The 25041-nt window shown below is 43.9% G+C and overlaps 1 protein-coding gene across 1 annotated transcript in view; it reads left to right on the forward strand.

Moving 5' to 3' along the window:
* Positions 1-25041, forward strand: part of PAPPA (pappalysin 1) — a 286686-nt gene that overhangs the window by 134202 nt on the left and 127443 nt on the right. Inside the window, exon 10 of the mRNA XM_054998574.1 lies at positions 16437-16630. Within this exon, the coding sequence (XP_054854549.1) occupies positions 16437-16630 (194 nt within the window). The remainder of the gene's footprint in view (positions 1-16436; positions 16631-25041) is intronic.

The following is a 25041-nucleotide window of genomic DNA, read 5'->3' on the forward strand; positions in this document are numbered from 1 at the left end:
ATACTCTTATATTGCTTTGGAACACTGAGCATTGAAGGGATCGGGAAAGTAAAAAGGTTGTGATGGTGAATTTTCTAAGACTTATACGCTCGATCGGAAGTAAGGATGATTTCTGATTTATTGTCGAAGGCTTTCACGGCCGGAGAGCGATGGTTGTTGTGGGTTTTCCCGGCTGTATTGCCGTGGTCTTGGCATTGTAGTTCCTGACGTTTCGCCAGCAGCTGTGGCTGGCATCTTCACTGTGACACTGAGAGATCTCTGTCTTTTGGTGCTACACCTCTGAAGATGCCAGCCACAGCTGCTGGCGAAACGTCAGGAACTACAATGCCAAGACCACGGCAATACAGCCCGGAAAACCCACAACAACCATCGATTTCTTTTTTTTTTTTAATTTTTATTGGGTTAGAACATTAATATTTTTACATTACATTACATTCAATTTTCCCCTAATTTTTCGTTTCTAACCCCTTCCCTTTCCCCCCCTTTTGTTGACTTCCAACAGCTTTCCCACCCTCTGTCCCTTTTCCCTTACTTCTATTAACTTCCTCTGTCTAAAACAAATATATATTCTCCATTATATTAAGCAGTACATCTTTAACTCTTTTACTTATTATACATCCAAACTATACTTCTTTAGATAAACAATTTATCCCATTTTCCAGTTTTGAATATTTCTATATATCATAAACCATAAAAATTTCCCACATTTAAATCAAACAATTTGATTTGTTCTCTATATATTAATCATTTCTTCTTTTTATAGTATTTCTATATAACTCATCACATAGTCAGTCGTTTTAACTCTTCTATACATTCAGTTTGGTGCATATAAGTCTTATCAAGTAAAAAAAATATTGTTAATTACTCAATCCTCATGTTTAAACCGTTAATTATTCTCTATCAATATTCTATCAATTAACCTTTACATATCTATATATATCTCAATCAATTAATTAATCTAACTGCTTATAAATTCACATTTCTCTTCCTCCCCCGGTAAAGTCACCCCTCTCTTTTATACTTTTATTGTACTTCAGTAGTTCTCAAACTGCCACAGTTTTCCTCCCACCTCCCACTTCTTCTCCAGATATTGTTTCAGCTTCTCCCAGTCTGTGTTAAACTGCCCTGAGTCCAGATCTCTCAGTTTTCTTGTCATCTTATCCATTTCAGCCATATACAGCAATTTGTAGATCCAATCTTCAATAGTTGGCACTTCTTGTACTTTCCATTTCTGCGCATACAAAAGTCTAGCTGCTGCAGTCATATAAAATATCAACGTCCTATGATGGGCTGGAATTCCCTCCATTCCCAAGTTTAGCAGCAGGAGTTCTGGGTTCTTATTTATTTGAAACTGTAAAATTTCACTCATTTCTCTTATTATTTCCCCCCAGAACTGCCTAGCTACCTCACACGACCACCACATATGATAGAGGGAGCCCTCATGCTTCCTACATTTCCAGCATTTATTAGAAGTGTTCAAGTTCCCTAGCGCAATCTTCTTTGGTGTCATGTACCAACGATAAATCATTTTGAAAATGTTCTCTTTAATATTAATACATGTCGTTGTCTTCATTGTAGTTTTCCACAAGTATTCCCATGCCTCCATTGTTATTTCTTTATTAAAGTTTATAGCCCATTTCACCATTTGTGTTTTAACTATCTCATCCTCGGTATACCATTTCAACAGTACTTGGTATACCTTGGATATTCTTTTCTTGTCTTCTTTAAGAAGGGTCTGCTCTAGTTCCGAGTTCTCTGTTCGTATGCCCCCTTTTGCAGAGTCCGAATTGTATAAGTCTCTAATCTGTCTGTACTGGAACCAATCATAGTTAGGTGATAGTTCCTCTTGCGTCTTTATTCTAAGTTTAGATACTTCAGTTTTGGTTATTTCTTTGTACGTTAAACATTGTTGTTCATTATCAACAGCTCTCGGATCTATCACCTCGTATGGAACCACCCACCAGGGGGTTCCTTCTTGTAGGTAAATTCTGTACTTCTTCCAGATTGTATATAAACTTCTCCTTACAAAATGATGCAGGAACATCGAGTTGACCTTTACTTTGTCATGCCATAGGTATGCGTGCCATCCAAAAAAATTTTTATATCCCTCTAGGGCTAATAGTTTCTTATTCTTTAATGTCATCCACTCTTTTAACCAAACTAGGCAGATTGCATCATGATAAAGTCTCAGGTTGGGCAGTTGCATTCCGCCTCTTTCCTTTGCATCTTGTAGAACTTTTACTTTCACTCGAGGCTTCTTGCCTGCCCAAACAAAGTCTGATATTTTCCTCTGCCATTTTTCAAATTGTTTAGAGTCTCTGATGATTGGTATTGTCTGTAGCAAAAACATTACTCTTGGTAACACATTCATCTTAACTGCTGCAATCCTGCCCAACCATGACAAATTCAGTCTATTCCATTTGATCAAGTCTCTCTCTATCTGAGTCCATAATTTTTCATAATTATTCTTGAACAAATCTATATTTTTTGCAGTCAGCTCAACTCCCAAATATTTCACCTTACTAGTTACTTCACAGTCCGTTATTTCCATTAACAATTGTTGTTTCTGCTTAGTCATGTTTTTGTATAATATCTTTGACTTCTTTTTGTTAATGAAGAAACCTGCCAAGTCACCAAACTCCTTGATCTTATCTATCACTTTTGGCATGTTCTCCAATGGATCTTCTACAATTAACATTATGTCATCTGCAAATGCTCTAACCTTGTATGAATAGTCCTTTATTTTTATTCCTCGTATTTCCTCATCTTGTCGTATTTGTATCATCAGAATCTCCAATACTAAAATGAACAACAATGGAGATAACAGGCAACCTTGTCTTGTTCCTTTACTAATCGTCAATTTCTTGGTCAGTTCATCATTCACTACAATTGCTGCAGTCTGGTCTCTATAAATTTCTTTAATTGCTCTGATGAATCGTTCTCCCAGTTGTAGCTTTTCCATAGTGGCAAACAAAAAATCCCAGTTTAAATTGTCAAACGCTTTTTCAGCGTCTACAAAGAAGAAACCAACCTCTTTATCACAACGCTTGTCATAGTATTCAATAGCATTGATCACTGTCCTTAAATTGTCTCTTATTTGTCTGTCCGGCAAAAAGCCTGCTTGTTCTTCCTCTATGACTTCCGAGAGCCACCCCTTCAGTCTCTCCGCCAATATCTTCGCAAAAATTTTATAATCATTGTTAAGTAATGATATAGGCCTGTAATTTTTCACGTTAGTCAGATCTTGGCCCTCTTTTGGGATCAATGATATATTCGCTTCGCTCCAAGTGTCTGGAATTCTTTGATCCCTGAAAACTCCGTTCATCACCTCTTTTAGGAATGGTGCCAGTTCGTTGGCCATTGTCTTATAAAATTTAGCCGTAAGTCCATCTGGCCCTGGCGCCTTTCCTAGATTTGCGGATTGTATTGCCTTACTTATTTCCTCATCAGTTACTTCACTGTTCAACTTATTTCTCCAAGCTTCCGAGATCTCTGGAAGTTTGGTTTTCTCCAAATATGATGCTATTGATTCTTTGGTTACTTCTTTTTTATTATACAGCTTAGCATAGAATTTATAAAAGGCTCTACTAATGGTAGTCTGCTCCAGGTACGTTTTATTTTCTTCACAGATTTTATTTATTATTTTCTTTTCCCTTTTCTTCTTCAATTGCCATGCCAAATATTTCCCAGGTTTATTAGCACCCTCAAAAGCTTTTTGATTCAGTCTTTTAAGGTTCCACTCCAATTCTTTATTACTCATTGCTGTTAACTGTTCTTGAAGAATTTTGATTTCCTGATGTATTTTCTTTTTCCCTGGTCTCTTTTTTAACTGTGCTTCTTTGGCCTTTATTTTCTCCTCAATCTCTTGTCTTTTCTCCTCTTTCTTTTTCCTTGCTCTGCCATTTAAGTCCATTAGTATGCCCCTTACAACCGCCTTATACGCGTCCCAAACTTTACTGGTTGGTACTTCTTTATTCACGTTGTATTGTATAAAAAACTTTGTCTCTCTTCTCAATATTTCCATATTCTCACTTTCCTGTAACAAGTCCTCATTTATTCTCCAGGCTTTCCTTTTTCTCCTTTTTCCAAATTTCCACATAATTGGATTGTGATCTGAGCCTACCATCGGCATTATTTCTACCTCCTTAGTCCATAACGCTAAGTCCTTTGAGGCCCAGATCATATCAATTCTTGATAATGTAAGATGCCTTGCAGAATAAAAAGTAAACTGTTTGGTTTTAGGATATTCTCTCCTCCATACGTCTTCGAGAGTCTCTTGTTGAATCAACTCAAAAAAAAGCTTTGGCAATAGTCCTCTTTTCTTTTGTGCTGTTGTAGTCTTTTTGTCTAGTTCCAAATCTGTCACTCCATTGAAGTCTCCAGCAAGAATTATCTGGTCATATACAAGATCGTCTAAATGCTTCCTTAAATCCTCAAAGAAGCTTTCCTTTGCACCATTAGGTGCATATAGTCCGACTACCAACACTCTCTTTAAATTCCAATTACATTCCACTGCTACAAATCTAGCTTCCGCATCTCTCATAACAAATTTTGGCTGCAGCTCCTCTTTTATGTACAACACCACTCCTCTTTTTTTCGTGTTTGAGGCCGCTACAAATTCTTTGCCCAATTTTCCAGATTTTAAATATTTTACATCCTGTTTTCTAATATGGGTCTCCTGCAAACAAACAATATCACATTTTTGTTTTAGTAGCCAATGAAAAATATTTTTCCTCTTATTCGGTGAGTTTAGTCCATTTACATTCCAAGATAATACTTTACACTCCATATTCATGGTTTTGTTGGTAAGTCTTTTTCATTGTCCTTGATAAATCTCTCCATCTCCCGCTCAGATCTGATGCGTTTTTTTGCCCCTCCAAACTCAAAGGACACTCCTTCCGGTAACTCCCATCTGTATCTGATATTAATGTCCTTCAAAGTCTGGATTAGCACTCTATATTTTTTCCTGTCCAGTAACACTGATCTGGGCAGTTCCTTCATTATGATAATCGTCTTGCCATCAATCTCCAATGGATCTTGAAATTGTTTTGTCACAATCCTCTCTTTCATGTTTCTAGTTGTAAACTGCACAATCACATCCCTTGGCAGTTTCCTCTGGGTTGCAATTCTCGAGTTCACACGGTACGCCACATCTAGGATAGCCACAATTTCCTCCTCCTCCTTCCCCAGGTAATCAGCCAACACCTCAGTCATCTGTTCTTGCGCTGACTTCCCTTCCACTTCTGGCAGACCACGAAAACGAAGCTGCTTCTCCATGTGTTTAGTTTCTGCAACTGACATCCTCCCCTTCACCAGTCTCATCTCTGTTTGTTGCGTGTCTATTAAATTCTCCATCGCGTCTTCTACTGTTTTAACTCTCTGCTGCGTTCCTTGTAATTCACTACTAATCGTTTCCACGCCTTTTTTCACTTCTGACAGCTCCGACTTTACTGTCTGTGTAACTTCTTTGACCTCTTTAATAAGCTCCAATTTCGTGTCCTTAAGTTCTTTCATCATGTCTATAAGTTTTTTGTCCAAATTTTCTATTGCCGATTGCCACTCTTTTTTCGACATCATGGGGCTTGCTTTAGCTCGCTCCCACGAATCTGCTCTCTTCCTTAGCTCCGTGGCGTATATTTAAACGTTTTCCTTTTTTTCAAATGTCCCAATCTTTGCCAAAATTAATTTTTTTGTATCCAAAATGTCGGGCGTCTTTTCTCTATGGTTTCTCTATGTTATTGTAATCCAAGATGGCCTACTTCCTCTTCCGCTGAAGCCGCGACCCTTCCCCTTTCAAAAATGGCGATTCCCTACTTCCTGTCCGTCGGCAAGGGCCGCTTCCCTCCAGCCACTCTATTGTTGTTACGCACTTCCTGTCTCCCGTCTTCCCACAGCAGGTCTCGCGATGGTGTCTTTTTCCCACAGCTCCAAAACCACAGGTATTCAAAACAATAGTCCGATTTTTGCAATAACTTCTTTAAATTTAGTTTCTTTTAAAATACAACTCCTGCCGAGTCTTCACCTCCTTTTCACTAATCTGTTGCAGTTTAAAAATCTACTTTCTTTCCTCTCTGTTTTTATCAATCTGTCCCGTTTCAAGAGATAGCGATCTTTACCTTCTCTTCAACTTTCTCGGGTTGTAATCGCTGTTTCGATCTTAAATTCTCCTCTCGACTTCCCTCCCCGATCGAAGCTTGGGTATGTAGGTCTTATGCCAGCCGAATTGGCCCCAAAACTGCCGCAGAGATTATAGCCGACCCGTCGCAAGGTGGGACCTCAAGGATCGGGGGGGAGACTCCTTGAGTAGAGCCCCCCCTCGTCCGAGATCTAGCTCACCCTAGGGTCTTGAGCGTTCTTTGCCTGCTCCCCGCCTGAGAGCAGTCGGCCGCGGGTTATTTTCACCCCTCCGGCCGGTTAAAACGGCAGTCCGGTCAGCTCCGCAAATGGAGCTGCGTTAGACCTCCATGAATCCCAAACCGGAAGTCTACAACCATCGATTTCTGATTTCTTCTCCCTTGTGTTTCTACTGGAAAAATTCCTGATTTGACTGTGCTTTTGTCTTGTGCAACTCATACCCATGATTTCTTTAGTTTCACACCGCTTTTAGTTTCTATTTTTTTTTCCAGTTAGATGCACGCATTTCCAATATTATTTGTATGTCAATAAATCAGTGTTACACGTTATATGTACATTAGGTCTGCCAGTGATGTACATGGTTGGTATAAATAGCAGATAAAAACTGTACAGCATGCACACACATTACAGAAGGACCTACAAAACCATCCACAGCAAAATGCGGAGAACCAAAACCATGGGCAAAAATCTGGACAAAATGTTTTTTTAAGAAGCAACACAGGGAACATTTGCTCATCACTTCTGCTCTTTAATGCAAAATGTAGTGTAAGCATTCCAGTGGAGCTGTAGTTTCTTGTGTGGTATTTGTCAAAGCAGTGCCAAGTGATGGAGTTTGAGCCTCACCTGAAGCACTAATTTCAGTTCATAGGGTGGGTTGTTCTGATACCAGTTGCTAAGGCGCAAGCAGCAAAGGCAGGATATGGCCTTTGTGTTCTGCTTGGGCACCTCCCAGAAGCATCTGCTCAGCCAGTGCTGGAAGTAGAACACTGACTAGGTAGACCTTTGGTCAGATCTACCAGGGGTGTTCTTATGTGAAAATTGGCTATCAGTCATAGGCCATGTACTAGTCTCTTCCTGATTTGTGCAGCAGTTTCTGGTCCATTTTTGATTCAGAAAGTCTCGTTTTTTATCTGTAGGACCTCCTTGTCCATATAAGCCTCCCTGGCCAAAGGTCTTTCTACGACGGTCTGACTACATGATTCACTTTTCCTTGGTATGTGCCTGGTCAAGTCAACATATGTGGTCTGGGTGTTCTCTGCTTCCCAGATGCATATGACCCTTATTTGGATTGAAGCCATAGTGTATGAAGAGAGGGTGTGACCGTTCTGTTCTTCTTGGGCACCTCCCAGAAGCATCTGCTTATTTGAATTGGGGCCAAAAGAGGGTGTGATGGTCCAAAGTGTTTTAGAGAAGCATGGAATGGCTGTGTACACACACATTTGCAGGACTGTTAAGAGTTAACCCCTCTCAGAGTCAAGAGAGCTTTGGGTGGCGGGTTACTCCAAAGCCATCTGATTGGGTAGCCTGAACTGAGAGAGGAGCGTTCCTTCCAATTCTGGCAGAGAGAGAGAGAGAGAGAGAGAGAGAGAGATTCAGTGAAGAGAGTTGAGAGACGGAGTCTTCAGGAAAAGCAATTTTCAACACTGGCAGGAGAACTGAAAAAGTTGGCAGGAAGTTTAAGTAGCAAGTGCAGACTCCCAAACAGGTCAAAAAGAAAGGAGTAGATCTTCTAAAGGAGAGGAGATTGTTCCTTCCCAGTTGAAACAGGGAGACAGCTCTAGAGAGAAGAGAAATCCCTGGTCAGGTGTGGTAGATAACTGCCTGAGGAAACTTCCAGATTCAGTTGAGGACTGAAGGAAAGCACTGCTGTGTGCAGAGGGAGGGCTTGGGGGTACTAAAAAGAGGGTAGCAGCCTTCCTAATCCAAGACGTGAAGGAGAATCCTAAAAAGAAAGTATACTCAAGTGTTTGGGGGAAGAAACAAGTGAAATGAAGCCTAACAACAGAAGCCTTAAGTAACAGTGAAGAGCCTAAAAACTGAAGTCTGCGCATGTTCTGAATGTTACCTCAGTGATCTAGACATACATAAATTGAATTTTACCTCAAAAAGCTTCAGCTCCTGACTTCACCTAACCTTTCCCCATTAATGTAAATAAACTTCTTAGTTGTTTTTGAGTTTTAAAAACACTTTCCCCTCAAATTGAAATGACTTTAAGGAGCCACTCTTTGCTTTGCTTAGCTGGGGAAACTTACAGTGCAAATATAAGCAAAGTTACTCCAATCTAAGCCCATTGAAATCAGGATTGCACTCTTAATGTGAACTGGGAAAATGCCAGTTTGTTGCGGTTCATGGTTTGATGCATTTCACGAATCACGAACTGGCATGAAATTGCCTGGTTCGCGAACCGGTTCATTTGTTTAATGAATATGTCATTTCCAGGGCAGCAGAGGGTCTGCAGAAAGCCCCCCCCCCAAGTTGCCTAGAAAACTGGTTGATCAGCGCCAGGCTGTCTTCAGTGACAAACCAAAAAATGAACCAAATAAACCGGCCTAAAAATTGTCACGGTTCATCGTGGTTGGTCAGAAATACCCTCCAACAAAATGCTGGTTTGCGAACCAAAAAACAGCCTGGTTTGTAATGAACTTTGGTTCGTATTTCGGTTTGTGCCCATCTCTAGTTATAACTTATCCATTAAGTTTCCCCAGTGGGGCAAAGAATAAGGGAAAATGGTGTGGAGGAGGCTTAAGACTCCTCTCCTTATACATCTCAATCCTGATCCAAATTAGACCCCTGTAAGTCTGAGAAACATAGAAATCCTACCCTATATTTGTCAACCCAACCGAGAGACGTACCCGGGGGAAATGTGTCATGTACCTGGGCCTTCAGACCGAGGCTGAAGCCATTACTTCTAATTTTTCTGTCCTTTGCAGTTATATGGGTGCCAGGGCTGAACTGCATCATTTCTTTTTATGTTCCTTTATATTTTTGTTCACAGTTTTTATCCTCTGATTTACTCGATTTTTTAAAAAAGATTTCTTTTGTATTGTGTATGCCTTTGATGATATTCACACAGTGTACATCATTTATATACATGCTGTACTGTTGATTTACTGATGTACAAATATTGTTGAAAAATTAGTACATTGTATGACAAAAATTCAGCCTGAGGAATCAGAAAATTATGGGGGCGGGGAGAAAAAAAGGGGGGAAAGAATCAGTTTTGATTTGCTCAAGGAGCTAGCAACATTGAAATGGGGATTTTCCAGTCCAAATGGCAGGAGTGAGAAACTTGAAGTCATTTTGTTGATGAATTTTTAGAACTTTGAATTGTTGGGTTTTTTTTTAATTGAGGAAAATTTAAAGGTGGGATTTAATTTTTTTAACTAAGTAAAGGTTTGTTTTGATGACTTTGACCAGGAGGTGACCCTTCCGTGAGATTACTTTAAGTTTCTATATTGTTGGCTTCAGTGTGCTCTTGGTTGGATCCTGCTTTGAGAGTCCATGGTTTCTGGAAGTAAGGTGATTTCTCTTGCTTGAAATGTGGATGCTTTCTGTTGAAGTTCTTGTGGCTGTTGGTTTTAACTGTATACTTAGTTTTAATTGTTTGCTTGTATTTTATTATTTTATGTAAACTCCCTTGAGCCTGCTTAATCAAAGGGCAGGGTAGAAATTAATAAAAGCACTTAATGTACTGTGAGGGTTCCCCTCCCTTTCTTTGTGGGGGGAATGCAGAGCATGCTGAAATGACTAGTTGGCTCATTTGGTTCAAGTATTCTTGTTAATTAGATACTGTCAGGGCTTTTTTTCAGGGGGAATGCGGGGGAACGGAGTTCCAGAACCGCTTGAAAATGGTCACGTGGCCGGTGGCCCCGCCCCCTGATCTCCAGACAGAGGGGAGTTTAGATTGCCCTCCGTGCCACTGAGGGCAAGCCACTGAGGGCAAGCCACTGAGTTCCACCACCTCTTTTCTCAGAAAAAAAGCCCTGGATATTGTTATCCTGTTCTTTCTTAGTGTAGCTCAGGACTGCCGTTCTTTATCCTCCCAGCCAACCCGTGAGGTAGGTTAGGCAGAGAGGTAGTAACTGATGTAAGGCCTGCCAATGATTTTTATAAAATGAGGATATGAATGCGGGTCTTCCCAGCCTTATGCGAGCCACTACATAAAATTTTAATTTTTATGCATTGCTGAGTAGGGTTCTCAACCTCCAGGATGGGCCTAGACATTTCCCCAGAATTCCAACTGATCTCTAAATAATAGAGATCAGTTCCCCTGAAGAAAATTTTATTTTATTTTTATTTGATTTATTTAATTACGCATTTATGCTCTGCCTTTCTCACTGAGACTTAAGGTGGATTACAGAGGGGCCCTTTTCACACTGCTTACCTTGAGTCGCGACGACGCGGAACATCGCGCTAAAAACGTGGAACATCACACTTTCTCGTGCAAGATTTGTGCAACGTCTCGCAAATCTCGTGCGAGAAAACGTGATGTTCCGCGTTTTTAGCGTGATGTTCTGCATCGTTGCGACTCAAGGTAAGTAGTGTGAAAAGGGCCAGTGTGAGATTAGTACAGTCAATATCAGGAACATTTCCATAAACAATGCATAGGGTAAATAGATACAAGTTCACAAAGACTCCCTCCCTACAATACAGCCCTCCTATCTGAGTAAGAACCCTTTTTGAATAATTCGGTTTTGCATCATTTGCAGAAAGCCAGGAGAGTGGAGGCTCTCCTTAACTCCTCAGGCAGGCCATTCCACAGGGTGGGGCACCACCTCAGAGAAAGCCCATGAACAGGCTGTTGTTGGTTTTGCCAAAGTGCAGGGTGGCACCTGCGGGAGACCCTGTTCGGAAGAGCCAAAGCTGCTGGGGAGGAACATAGGGAGGGAAGCAGCCCCGTAGGTATGCCGGACCAAGGTCTTGAAGAGCTTTGTAAGTGTTAACCAATACCTTGAACTGAGCACCGTAACTGATAGGTAGCCAGTGGAGTGACTGTAGGATGGGTGTGATGTTCATGCTCCTGCTCACTCCTGATAACAGTCGAGCTGCAGTGTTTTGCTGGGTTGGAGGATGGGCTCTATGGCATGATACCCTGCTGAGATCCCTCTCCCCCAAAACCCCACTTCCCCAGGCTCCTCCCTTAAATCTCCAGGAATTTTCCAGCCCAGTGCTGGCAACCCCAGAATGCTGTATTCATTGACTGCAACAGCCCAGCTGTCCATTGAACCAAGTATAAGGGGGAGGAAAAACAGCACCATAATTCCCCTGTCGACTGTAGTAAGCATGTGAAATGACACACTCTGCTTTATGCTGTCTCCTTCATGTTCAGGTCTCTGTGTGTTGTCATAATATATCCATCCATCCATCCACTCAAAGATTCAGCTGTTAGGAAGGGAACTGAACCCTGACAAAACGATAACACGAGTGAGTCACACTAACAACAAGTCATTCCCCCCTAGGCAAAAATATGGACAGGGACCAGGAACGAGGCCAATCCCTGGTAAGCAGGGGTGGTTGGAGTGGATTTGAATGAGATTATATCTTAACATGGCCAATGGCCTGCTGTAAAAAGGCCTGTTCATTGAAATGCACAGGAGGAAATTCCTCTCCCACCCCATTCCTGCCTTCTACAACACTGCCGTAGATGGTACCCGTGGAGTGCGTAACTCAATTTCCCCCTGACTTTTGATCCCACCGGTTCAGCTTTAGCGTCTGGCGCAAAGGATGTTTGTGTGCTTGCAGGGGACCCCTTTCCTCTGCTACTGCCCACGCCGTTCTATGCTGTGTAGGGTAAACATGGGCCTCTGGTCTCTGGGGCTGTTCGTTTGGCAGAGCTCGCCCTTGCTAAACTCGATGTTTCGCAAGTGTCATTTAAGAACAACACCAGGGGCCCGGAGTCTTTCTGCTGCTGGCAGGAGGCCTTTGAAATCAGCCGGACTCTGCCAGCAGTTAATTTGCTTCTTTGTTATTTTCTCTCCCTAAGCAGCAGTGGGTTTTCCCCCCCTTCTTTTTGCTCTTATGCACATTTATTTATTTATTTTGCTTACTTCTTCATGTCAGTAGTATGCACGGGTGCACGCAATTTGTGCGTGTGCAGGTAGACTTGTGATGCGAAACCACCAAAGAGGAAATATCCTGAGAATGTTTGCATGATGCAAAAAAATTGAAAACAAGTGTATTCCCAAACTGCCTGGAGGAATGGGCCTTGGCTCAGTTGCAGAGCACGTGCTGTGCCTAGCGAAGTTTGTAGGCCCAATCTCCAGATGAAAAAAAGCAGTAATATGGAAGAGATCTTCCTGAGATTTGGGGATGCAGCTGCTAGTCAGAGCAGACAATGTTGAACTGGACAAGCCCATGCTCTGGCTCAGTATTTGGTGGCTTCCTCATAAGAGGGGCCATAGCTAGGGTTGCCAACTTTGGGTTGGGAAATTCCTGAAGATTTGGGGATGGAGCATGGAAAAGGAAGGGTTTCGAAAGGTTCAGGACTTTGGCTGAGTATATGCCACAACATCCAAGTGGTGACTGAAGATCTCCTGGGATTACAACTGATCTCTAGGCTACAGAATTCAGTCCCCCTGGAGAAAACGGCTGCTCTGAAGGGTGAGCTCTGTGGCATTATACTCCACTGAGGTACCCACCCTGCTTAACCCCTGCCCTCCCCAGGATCCACCCTCCAAATCTCCAGGAATTTCCCAGCTGGGAGCTGCCAACTTTACATAGAGCCTACCCTCCAAGGCAGCCCCCATGTCCTCCAGGAGAACTGATCTTTGTAGTCTGGAGATGAATGGGAACTCCAGGCTCCACCGGGAGATTGGCATCCTAGTCCTAGATTAGCAATTCATAGCCATCAGAGCCTTGCCTTGCACGCAGAAGGTCCCGGTTTCCATTCCTGGCATCTCCATTTAAAGGATTTCAAGCTGCTGACCTGAGAAAGATTTTTGCTTGACTTTTTGGAGAGCTGCCGCCAGCCAGGACAACCTACACTAGGCTACATTGACCAGTGGCCTGAGGCCGGTTTGTATTTGCATTTACGAAAATGCCATTCTGTTCTGATGCTCTGTTACCTGCAGAGTCACTCTGCTTTAAAGGAACGTGGAGCGATGCATTTTGTTTATCGTACTATAACCCTGAGAGGTAAGGCAGGCCAAGTGGCAGTGACTTACTCACAGCCTCCTACTTAGTTTAATGACTGGAGCGGGAGTTAATACAGGAGTTTCCTCACCCAGGCCTGGTTCCTGCATCACCCTGCTCTGCGGTGTAATCTTCCCAAGTAAGGACTGGTTTTGGCGAGACTCTGTAGCGACAGAGAGCCAAGCTACAAGTGACGCCTGACACAGGTTGGACGCTTGTCCGCTTCCCTCAAGTTTTGATGGGAAATGTAGGCATCCCGGTCTTGCAGCTGTAATGGAGAGCCAAGCTGTAAAACCAGGACGCCTACATTTCCCATCAAAACTTGAGGGAAGCTGACAAGTGTCCAACCTGTGTAAGGCGTCACTTGTAGCTTGGCTCTGAGAGTAGTTTATCAAGCTGGCGTTCTCCCTCTTAGAGGGTAGAACTGTGGTAGAATTGTGTCTGGTCTCCTGGAGGTAGTTTTTGTGCACCACAGGTAACTGTTGGGAGTTCCTCATTACCAGTCTGCTTTAGCAAGTCATGGTCTGAAGGTGGTATGAAGCAGCCTTTGCCGAGTCCAAGCACGTCTGAATCTGGTCAACATCTGGATCGAAGACTACCGGGGAACCTTATAGCTGGTCTTAAGTTCTAACGAAGAGATATGGAATATAAATGGGATAAAGAACTTGTCAGTTTGTTTGTTGGTTTATACTCTGCCATTTTGCCCAGCGGGTACCCAAAGTGGCTTACATCATTCTCCTCCATTTTATTCTCACAAGAACCCTGTCCCTGTGAGGTAGCAGTAGAAAAAAGTAAGAGTCCAGTAGCTCTTATAAGACTAACAAATTTTGTGATAGGGTATGAACTCACGAAAGTGTTGTAGGTGTTACTGGATTCTTGCTCTTTTCTGCTGCTACAGACAGACTAACATGGCTACCCATCTTGCTCTATCTCCCTGTGAGGTAGGTTCGGCTGAGTGTTTGTGCCTAGCTTAATGTCACCCAGTGAGTTTCCATGGCAGAGCAGGGATTTGACCCCTGCCAAATCCTAGTCTGACAATCTAACCACTAGGCAACATTGGCTGTTTTTGATATTTTGTTACATCAATTTTTTATTCTTTGATTACTAAACCACTTTAGGGATTTCACAGTCGGCACGTGGAATTTAAAAAATGTCCATCTTATTGTTGTCTGGCTGGCATTTGGTCTCTGCAGTTGCTCCTTGCTTTGCCCCTTGCTGAAACGGAAGCAACCAACTAGCCCTGATTTCCATGCAGTGTTTATGGCACCATCAAAGATGAGATCTTGAGAACCAGAATGGTATAGCTGAGAGCCAAGCTATAACTGACACCATAGGTTGGACACTTGTCAGCTTCCCTCAAGTTTTGATGGGAAATGTAGGCATCCTGGTCTTGCAGCTGTAATGGAGAGCCAAGCTGTAAAACCAGGACGCCTACATTTCCCATCAAAACTTGAGGGAAGCTGACAAGTGTCCAACCTGTGTCAGGCGTCACTTGTAGCTTGGCTCTCAGTATAAGGTCATATAGAAATGCTGGCCAGGATCTGGACAATCCAGTCATTCTCTCTCTCTCCCAGCCTAACTAATCTCACAGGGTTATTACGAGGATCAAAAAACAGAGGAAGGAAAACTTAACAACAGTGTTATAAGGTACTTTGTATCCTTGTTCAGGAGAAAAGCAGGGTATAAATAAAAATGAACTTAAGAGAATACAAGTAGTTTCGTCTGACTGTCTGAACTGGACCCAGTTCAAATGATCCTCCAATGTAGGGTATGGAAGCTCACAAATAAGCTCAGGCTCATTCATTTGCTTCTCCCCCTCCTCTCTTCCCTCTCCCTTTCCTAATGCTGACCGTTGTTTCCTGTTGTTTCCTGCAACGTCTGAAACAGCACACAATGGTCAGCCCTTCAGACTTAAACAAAAAATGGTTTGAAGTGGGTTTCCGATGGCGATTTAGAGAGCAAGCACTAATCACAGTTGGCCGTGATCTGGATGTCCCTCACTGCATGCTTGGTTAATACTAACTAGACAATACAAGGGGAACCTTCATCCGAGGCAAGAAGCGACGAGGGGAGAGTTTGCAAGACTTCCAAATCATGGTTTGAAGGATCATTTGGATTGAGTTGCACTTTTTTACAGACATTCCCAAGCAAACAGGAGCAAATGAACGCTAATCTAACTCAAACTACTTCTGGTTGGGTGTGAACACTAAAAGATGTAGGAGCATGTACCTATACTATTCCATCAGTGAACGAATGGTATACTGGAAAGGTACCACTGACATTTGTATACCCTGTATTTTTGCCATGATCATCTTCATTTTCAAGGTGACCTTTTCAATCCAAAATTTTTCTCACTTGGGTGGTATACCTAACCCCCCTCGCACAAAGACCTCTTCCTCCTCTTCCTCTCCCCATCATTGGATGCCCTGAACTATCTTTACGAAGGTGCACAGCTGCTGCCAAAACAACTGAAATGGCAACAGTGTCCAGGTCACTGAGAGGGGAAAGGAAGAAGAAGGGAGGAAGAGAGAGTCTTCCTGCCTCCTCTCTGTTGGCCGAAAGGTTGTTGCCATTCTGCCTCTGCAACAACAGGTGAGTTAGGTTGGGAGTTGGGCAGCACAGTCTCCCGTGGTACTCCAGATGATGTTATTTTGCATGCTACAGACTTTCTGATGGACTTCCAAGCCCAGGAGGGAATTGGAAGGAACGCTGAGCCATCTGCACATGTTGAGGACAAATATTTTCATTTCCCCAAGCCCAATTCCAAAGTGAGCTCAGACAGCGACTCTTTCTCTAGTATATCATGAGTGTGAATGCACCGTAGAGTTGCTGACAAAACTTGTGAAATCTGCTACTCCAAAACAGACTTGGATACATGTGTTAGCAATTCTCCATCTCCTTCCAGGCCTCTGCCAACCCAGTCCTTGACAGAAAGGGTGGGGGCAGGAATTATGAAAACCAGACTTCATGGAAGCAGTAATATATTATGCCAAGCAAGAAAATCCATGCAAACTGTTCTAATTTGCATAATTTATTCTTTGGGCAAGAGCTTGGGTTTTCTGTCGGCATTGTTCCAGTTTGCTCATTAGGTCAAAGAACACACCACCATTGCACATTCTGAGAGAGAAATGGTGTTTGTTTCTATTTTTCTTTTATTCCTTTTCCTGCAGACGAACCAAGCAGGTGTTACTTCCACGACGGCGACGGGGTGTGTGAAGAGTTTGAACAGATGACCAGCATTATCGACTGTGGGGTCTATACCCCCCAAGGTTTTCTGGACCAGTGGGCTTCAAATGTGTCTGTCTCGCACCATGATGAACGATGCCCAGGGTGGGGGGTCATAGGGCAGCCAGCGGCAAACCAGGTAAGAAAGGTTGAGGCCCCTGCCTCAATCATACTGTGAAGTTATGCACCCAACTCATTTACTAAGCTGAATGCCTTTCATTTTATGTGTGCGTTTCCTTTTCCTCGGACCTGTGCTTTTGCCTTGATTGCAAGAGATGCTTCTGACCCTCCTATGAGTAAACTAGATGTTACCACAGGTCTAACCTGTGGCTGCCAATGTCATTTTAAAGGACAGAATTGTGAGGGTCAAAATTGCACCAAATTGCTGGAAGAGCCTGACCGTAATTGGGCCTGTAGCCCAGTGGCATCATGTAGTCTTGTTCCCGGTTTCAGCGCTTGAAAAGGTGGCGGGGGAGGCGGGAGGACAAGATCACAAGGTGCTGCTGTGCTGCAGGTCTGATCAGAATAGGGTCTTTGCAGCAATTTCTAAACTGCTACATTCTTCTTTGAAATGGTGCCATTTGGTTTCCAGTCTCCCCTTTTAGGGTTTTCAGGCAAGGTGCCTGTATTTTACCTAGAATGTAAAAATTATCTCAAAAGTGCACCTATCAGTACCATCCACCAAAATGTCAGTTCCTCTAAAAGGACATATTCCTTTGGGATAGATATGTAAGTCTCTTATAGAAAAAGCAAAAGGAGAGCCCATGCATATGTATACTCCAATAATTTTTTTAAAAGCCTTTTAAGGTGCCATAGGAATTTCCAGACTACCACAGGAAAAGCCCTGTAGGGTCAAATTGAGGGTCCAGTCCAGCATCCACCTTCTGTCACTAGCCCACTGCCTGCCTCCAGGAAGCTCACAGGCAGTGGATAAAGTGAAAGCCACGCCCTGCGCCTTCTGCATCTGATTCTCAGAGGTAGACTGCCTCTGAACATTCAGCTCTCATAGTTAGTTACTGCTGATGTAGCTGCCTAAGCAAGGATATGGGAACCATCTGGCTGGCTCACTGCCTTGGAGATGTTTTTTGGGCAGAAAAACAGCCTACAAAAGCTTTTAATAATAAATCAGTCCCAAGTCCTGTTTCTAATACTGAACCAACAGGTGCCTTCAGGAATCACTGACGTTGATAACAATGGGAACATTCAACTTACGCCTTTGAGCAGAGAAATTCCACTTAATTGGATCAATGTTTCTGTAGCTGATGTTCAGAAGTGTACTGCTACTGAAACTGGAGGTTTCATTTAGCTTCAAGACTGACTCATTGGTTTTGGAATGGCAGTTGGAGAGGCAGGAGGGAGAATGTTCTGTGTTCACAAAATGACATGGGGTAGCTACATGGATGTTTAGGTATTGGCAATTGCAGGCAGGTGTGTGTTTATCACTTTACCTGGTTGATGAATATGAACAAGGTTATTCACAGATATTTCTCTGGGAGGGAATGAGTATGAGATACACATCCCTTTCATCAGGCTTCACAGAATCATCCTTTGAGTAAAAGGAAACAAGATCTTAATAAAAAAGAATCACCACTAGCACCAGGGCTTTTTTCCAGAAGGAACGCGGTGGAACAGAGTTCTGGCACCGCTTGAAAATGGTCACATGGCCGGTGGCCCCGCCCCCCGATCTCCAGACAGAGGGGAGTTTAGATTCCCCTCCGCACAGCGGCGCGGAGGGCAATCTAAACTCCCCTCTGTCTGGAGATCGGGGGCGGGGCCACCGGCCATGTGACCGTTTTCACCAAGGGCGATTTAAACTTTAAAAAACTCTCCCCCTTGTTCCAGCTGACCTAAAGTGACATCATTGTGCAGTCCTGAGTTCCATCACTGAGTTCCACCACCTCTTTTCTCAGAAAAAAAGCCCTGACTAGCGCCAACAAAAAAATGGGCCTGACAGATCTGAGTTTAAATTCCAGCTGAAGGATCGTGAAATTGTCTTGGAGAAAGTCGTCTTTGCTTCCATTGATGTTCTAAACATATTTAGTTAGAAGGAAGTCTCGCCATGCAGGGCTGGGTTGGGAAGTGAAAGTGGCCCACTAGCAAGCTGAGAGCCTGGCAGTAACACAGAAAGAGGGGAAACTGTAAGCCTGTATCAGTTGTCACTACAGCTGGCTGGGCCTCATCCCAAAACCCTATAGCACTACCAGTATCATTAGGACTCTGCTTAGTTTGGTTCTGGCTTCCAGCGGACCTCCAGAGTAACAACCCGTTATTAACTTTACCATTACATTAAACGCCAATCTGCCTTTGTCATCAGGTGTTCACAGGAATTAGCATTTCTAAAGCACAGGGCTGGATTCAAGGTTGCCATTCCAACAACATAATGTGGATTATTCTGGTGTAATGGTACTTCCATTGCTGGAGGAAGGGGTGACAATTTTGCCAATTTCCATCCCCTATGCTATAAGGTGGTATATTCCTTATTCTTGCAACCAGAGTTAAATCTGCTGATTTAAATACCAAGAGAATTTTTCTTTGTTAAATTTATAAACAACATAAAAGCCCCATAGATATATTCCTAACAATCCAAAATACACCTTTACAACTGCAGCATATAAAATGGTGGGGTATGTACTACATAGTAAAGTTCATGCACAGCAGACACCCGTGTGTGTACTAGACGCAAGCGGCGTCCATTCTCTACTTAGAAATTTAACATCAAGAAACTATAAGAGAGGACCGGACCCTGAGAAACGACAAGCCTAGCAAGCTGCATTAACAAAAAATTTAACACCCCCCCCCCAAGGCAAAAATAGGAATAAAATCAGGACAGTGATTTATCGGGGATATAGAACAGAAAATAAGAGCTGTCCTTTTGTAAATAGAAGCACTTGGAGTATACGGCATGTCTTAATGAATTCAGCTTGCATTCTGCAAGCGTGGGTACATGTTCTTGGCTGCTACTGGACACCCCCCTCCTCCCCAATCCATGCCTGACTCAACTGTCTTGAAGGACCAATGGAACTCCCCGGAGCCAACATTCCATCTTTTGTGTGCTTTGGCTTGCTCTCTTCTGGCTTCTAAGAAACCCACTTATGAGGTACTAACTCATAAACTATTATGAGGGTAAGTGTTGCAAGGTTTTAGCCGTCAAGATGCTGTGTGAGCACCTTCACTATCTTAGGGTACACTTTGAGCTCATAAAGATAACCGTGCTTTCCCTGGGTAGTTGATTTACCTTGGGGTAAATCCATCGTCTGTATCCTTCTCGAGCAGTTTGGACAATTTTAACTGTAGCCCAAGTGCATACGCGTGGCAAAACAGGCAGTTGAAAGTGGTTAAAAGGTTTGTTTGTATGGATTGTGAATGTTGCCCAGTTACAAGGGATAGAAATTTACATTGTCAGGGTGTTCAAATAAGCCAGATGCCTTGGATTACATATGAATGGAATTTCAGATATTAAGCTTCTCAGGAAGACCCTAGTTCTTTATACCTCTGTGAATGAACGAGCCACAAGTGTGTCTCTTTCTCCCTCTGTTATGCCTATTGTCACTTTACTGAATTTCCATACTACCTTTCTGCTACTTTATTTAAAGCTGCTTACAATTCAGAATAATTGCCTATAATATATTATAAATGTCACAAAAGGGGAAAAAAATAAAGTACAGGAAGAGAAGAGTAAGCTCGGGAACCAACCAGACTGCACACAATACTGAGAGATCCACTTGGTATGCCCAGTGCTTTTTGCTTTGGACATTGGAGTGGGGAGAAAAGGGTATTCACCTTTTCCTGCTATATAGTTTGTTTGTGCATAGGCTGTATACAGTCATTCCAATGAATGTTCATATGTTGAGGTGGGACTTGCTGTCGTGATCCTGGTCCCCACCCCATGCAAGCCTCCATTACCCCGTCCTTAAAACATTTAGAAAAGGGGGTTGTCTCGATCCCCCAGAAAAAGAGGGTTGTCTAGGCAATCTCCCACCCCTATGTTCTTGTCCCCTGCCACTGCTTAATATGGCAATGGGAGCAAAAATGGGGCGAGAGATGTCACTGCATCAAGAGAAGCTGTAGGAATTCTCTCAAACTCTATGATATTTACCATAGAGATTGGAAGAATTCCTAGCAAATCACTCAACGTGGTGATGTTACTTCCAGATCCTCACCTGGAAATGGCATCGCATGTTGAGTTACGCTTCCCTTCCACTTGCTTCCCCAAACCTCTCAGGACTGCTGAACTTATGCTTAGTAACTCTACTTTGGACTCAAGGCAGCAAGCAACGTTCAGTCCTCTGACACATGCCTGCCAAGCTGAACACATACCCCAATCACTATATACAGTAGCCCACTAGAGTCTTTATAAAGCTCCCGTTTGTGACTAAGGCTGTAAGAACTGGAGGGAGAGGACCTCAAACACGTGGCAGGCCTTAATGTATGGCTGATGGGCTGCAGATTGCAGAATTCGTATGACACACATGCCAAAAGAGTAATCATTTGAACCTCTACCGGTGGCACTATACATAACTGAGGAATTTGCAAAACGTATATTGAAACAGGGGCGAAGACGGAAGGATATGGGGAAGATAGATCCCTGCACATTCGGGATTTCTCCAGCATCAGCGAAAGAGCCCCTTGGCTTGGACTGAGGAAGTTGTAACAAGAAGTCTAGGAGACGTGCCAAAGCTACTTCATGCACAGCCTGGTTCTTGGCCAAGTTACTCCAAAGGAAGCAAATGGCTTCTCAATCAAAGGAGGCAGGTTTCCTCTCGGCCGCTCCCCAATTTGAGAGCATTGTATTAGTTGGCAGGGTCAGACCTTTGGAGAATTCTCATCCAGAGGCATATTTACTTGTGGGGATAAAAGTGTAACAAGGAAACAGGGCTCTCCTGTCATGTAAAACAAGCAGGATTTCTGCATCCCCACCCCAGGCTTCGGGACTTTTGTGAGCAGCTGGGCCAAGAAGTGGGGGACTTCCAAACTGGTTTTTTTTTTATTTTGGGCTCAAACCAGCAGAGATTCTAGAAGATGTGACCAGATCTCAGCATATATATTTTTTAAAAATTGGAAATTGCAGCTATGAGTCCTCCCCTCCCCCCCCCCAATCCAATTAGGATCGCGGAACAGGGGTGAGGTGGCTGAACTTCTCACCTTAGGAAGTATCCTTAATTGAAATTAATCTGTCCTCCATGGGCAGATATCCATTCTGGAAAGGGGAAGAGGTGGGCACTTTGTCATCTTTTCTTCTCTTCCTGGGATAATAATGCAAGAAACCTTCAGTGCCCCAGCAAGGGTCAAGCTACAGGTGGGGGCTGGAGATCTCCCAGAATCTCCACTGACCACCAGCTGAGAGAGATCAGTTTCCTTGGAGAAAATAGTTGCTTTGGAGACCTGTGATGGGAACTCCAGACACACCTATCAAACCCAAAAAGCAGTTGGTTGGGGTAAAGTTCAGGGCCACTGCACTAGGAAAAGGGGTCACCTCCCCCCTAGTTTTCCCTCACTGGCACTGGTAAACTCTGAGCTACTTTTAACTCCACCAGAGTGGTGGGAATGGAAGGCAGGAACGATATGGGTTCCTGTCTCTTTTTTTTTCCTTGTGGGGGCTCAATCCCTCCTTGGAGGGCTTTTTAAAAAAACAACAACAAAAAACAGGGAAACAGCACAATGGGGAAGAGTTAAGCACTCCAGCATTTCGGCCCTAATCCATGTTGGGACATCACATCTGAGGCTCAAAAAGCACATTGCAAGTCCCAATTGCTGTAACGTCACATGTAGTTTGGCTCAAAGTTGTTTTGCTAAAATGGCTTTTGTTAACAGGCTAACAGCTCAAGGCATATTTTGTGTGAAGAGTGGCAGCAAAAGACAACCACAGGAAGATGTCAGAGGAGATTCCAGGCAATTATACTTGCTCCCTCAAGGGGTTTTTCCCCCCTCCCACTTTCCTCTTGGTTTTGAGAATGAATCGTTCTCTCTCTGCCTCTCTCAAGAGTACATAGAGAAGTCATCTAAGGGGAAGAGAGGAGTGAGCAGCAAGGGGGCCAGTACACCCTGTTCCTTTTGTGTGTGTGTGTGCGTGTGTGTGTATGTGGTGGATTCTACAGAAAAATAGATAAAAGGCACATAAAACAGTTGCAGAGAGCAAAGCTCCCATCGGGGTTTGCAATCAAGTGTCTCCCCCCCCCATCCCCCGAGACGGAGGTCAAATATTTAAAAATAAAAATGGCTAGGTATTGCAAAATCGTATCTGACTGGGTTCCAGAGGCATTTCACTGAGAACAGGCTGGATGTCCAATCTTAGCGGGGACAGCCCATGACATTTTGGTGCTTGAAGCCAAAAACAAATAGTAAATTGCAAATAGAAGCACACACAGTAGTTAATATTGCCTTCATCTTCCTCTGATAGTGGGCTTCCCAGAGGAGTCTGCCTGACCACTGTGGGAAGCAGAATTGCAGAGCAGATGGATCTTTGGTTTGATCCAGCAAGGATAAGCTGTATTCATCTGTGGTCTTCCTGTTCAGTCCCACATGGGACTGCGTACGCACAGGCCTGCCAACTTTGGAGATTTTTACAGCTCAAAACCACTAGGGGGCGTCCCTGCCTCCCAGCGCGCATGCGCGGCCGTCTTTTCCCGCCGAAAAATGGCTCCTAAGAGGCGGGGCATCCCCGACGTACCCTCAGTTCCTCTTTTGCCACTGACTTGAGAGGTTCTTGCTAGCTCTGCTCTTCGGAAAGCGTCTCATCGTGATCTGAAAGATGTCGGAAAAAGCTTTATTCAAGAGGTGTTCCTCTTGCGATAGAAAAATGACAAAGTCTGACAGTCATTCGACTTGCCTATACTGTTTGGGGGAAACCCACAACCCTCAGGCCTGTAAGTACTGCCGCACCTTCACTCCGAAGGCCAGGGCAGAAAGGGCGGGTAGACTTCAAGCCTATTTGTGGCGATGCGCGATGGCGGTGACTGACCCTCCTATTACGGGCAAATCCCCTGCGCAAGAAAAACCTACCACTCCGACGTCGAAGTCTTCGGAGAAGTCGCCTCATTCCCGCCAGTCTCCCACCCACACCGTCTCACGACAGCCAAGCCCGATTACGCCAGCTCGAAGTTCCTTGGAACCGACCGCTCCCATTCTGTCGGTTCCAATCTCGGAGTCGAGACCAGCTTCAGAACCGATGCGGTCAGTATCGGGTGATCGATCCATGAGGGAGAGCTCCGCTGCTCTGTCGGAACCGAGAACCCCTCGGAGCGGATTGAAGTCAGACCACCGCAGCACTTCAAGAAACCGCCTATCAATTGCTTTTGTGGACAAAAACATTCGTACCTCAATTACCTGAAGATTCCTTTGCTTTACCTATGGTACTCGTATTTTTCAGTACCGTGTCCTTCCCTTCGGTTTGTCCACTGCCCCCAGGGTATTCACTAAATGTGTGGTGGTGGTGATTGCCTTCCTTAGAACACAAAGCTGTTGCATCTTTCCTTATCTTGATGACTGGTTGATCGTTGGCCAGTTGGACGAAGATGTGACCAATCAGATTTCTATCACGTTGTCCACCTGTTTGAAACTGGGATTGTTTGTCAATCAAAAGAAATCGAAGCTTGTCCCCTCTAAGGTCACTCAATTTATAGGGGCTATTATTGATGGGTCCCAGGATGTGGGGTTTCTGCCCATGGATAGGGCAAATAAGATCAAAGCACTCATTAAAAAATTTAAGAGATGCAGGTTCCAACCAGCTAGGCTCATTCAAGTACTTTTGGGCTATATGGCTGCTGCTACGGCTGTAGTCTCCCTGGCAAGACTTGGGATGCGGCCGTTGCAACTTTGGTTTTCTAGGACCTTTTTCCCTGACAGGGACTCCCAGCGTAAGAAACTTAGTATTCCTCACAGGGTTCTCTTGTCCTTAGACTGGTGGTTGCAAGACTCCAACTTGTTTGGAGGGGTCGGTTTTGGCTATAGACAGCCGGACCTTTCGGTCAGCATGGATGCATCTACCCTAGGGTGGGGTGCTCACTGTCAGGGTTCATATGCTCATGGTATGTGGGATGAATCGGAAAGTGAAGAACACATTAACCTCCTTGAATTGTATGCTGTTTATTACGCACTGATTTCTTTTTCTGATATGGTGCGGAATAGGACGGTCCAGATCTTAACAGATAACACCACTACGATGTTTTATTTGAATAAACAAGGGGGCACTCTGTCTCTGGCGCTATGCGAAGAGACGGTGAAGATTTGGAATTGGGCCATTGATCACTCAGTATGGCTCGTGGCGGTTCATATACCAGGTGTTGACAATGTTATGGCTGACCATCTTAGTAGACTGGGGGGCGACACCCATGAGTGGTCTCTTCACGACAAGTATTTACATCCTGTCTTTTCAGAATGGGGAACCCCAGACTTAGACCTTTTCGCCACAGAAGAGAACTGCAAGACTCCCCGCTATTGTTCCAGAGGAGGCGTCGGCCTCGAGTCTCTTGGGGATGCGTTTCAGTTAACTTGGTCCAGTCGCCTTCTTTACATTTCCCCCCATTTCCCCTGTTAGCCAGGGTAATCTCCAAG

The sequence above is a fragment of the Eublepharis macularius genome, chromosome 14 (genome assembly GCF_028583425.1).
Source record: "Eublepharis macularius isolate TG4126 chromosome 14, MPM_Emac_v1.0, whole genome shotgun sequence".
In the NCBI taxonomy this organism is placed as follows: Eukaryota; Metazoa; Chordata; class Lepidosauria; order Squamata; family Eublepharidae; genus Eublepharis; species Eublepharis macularius.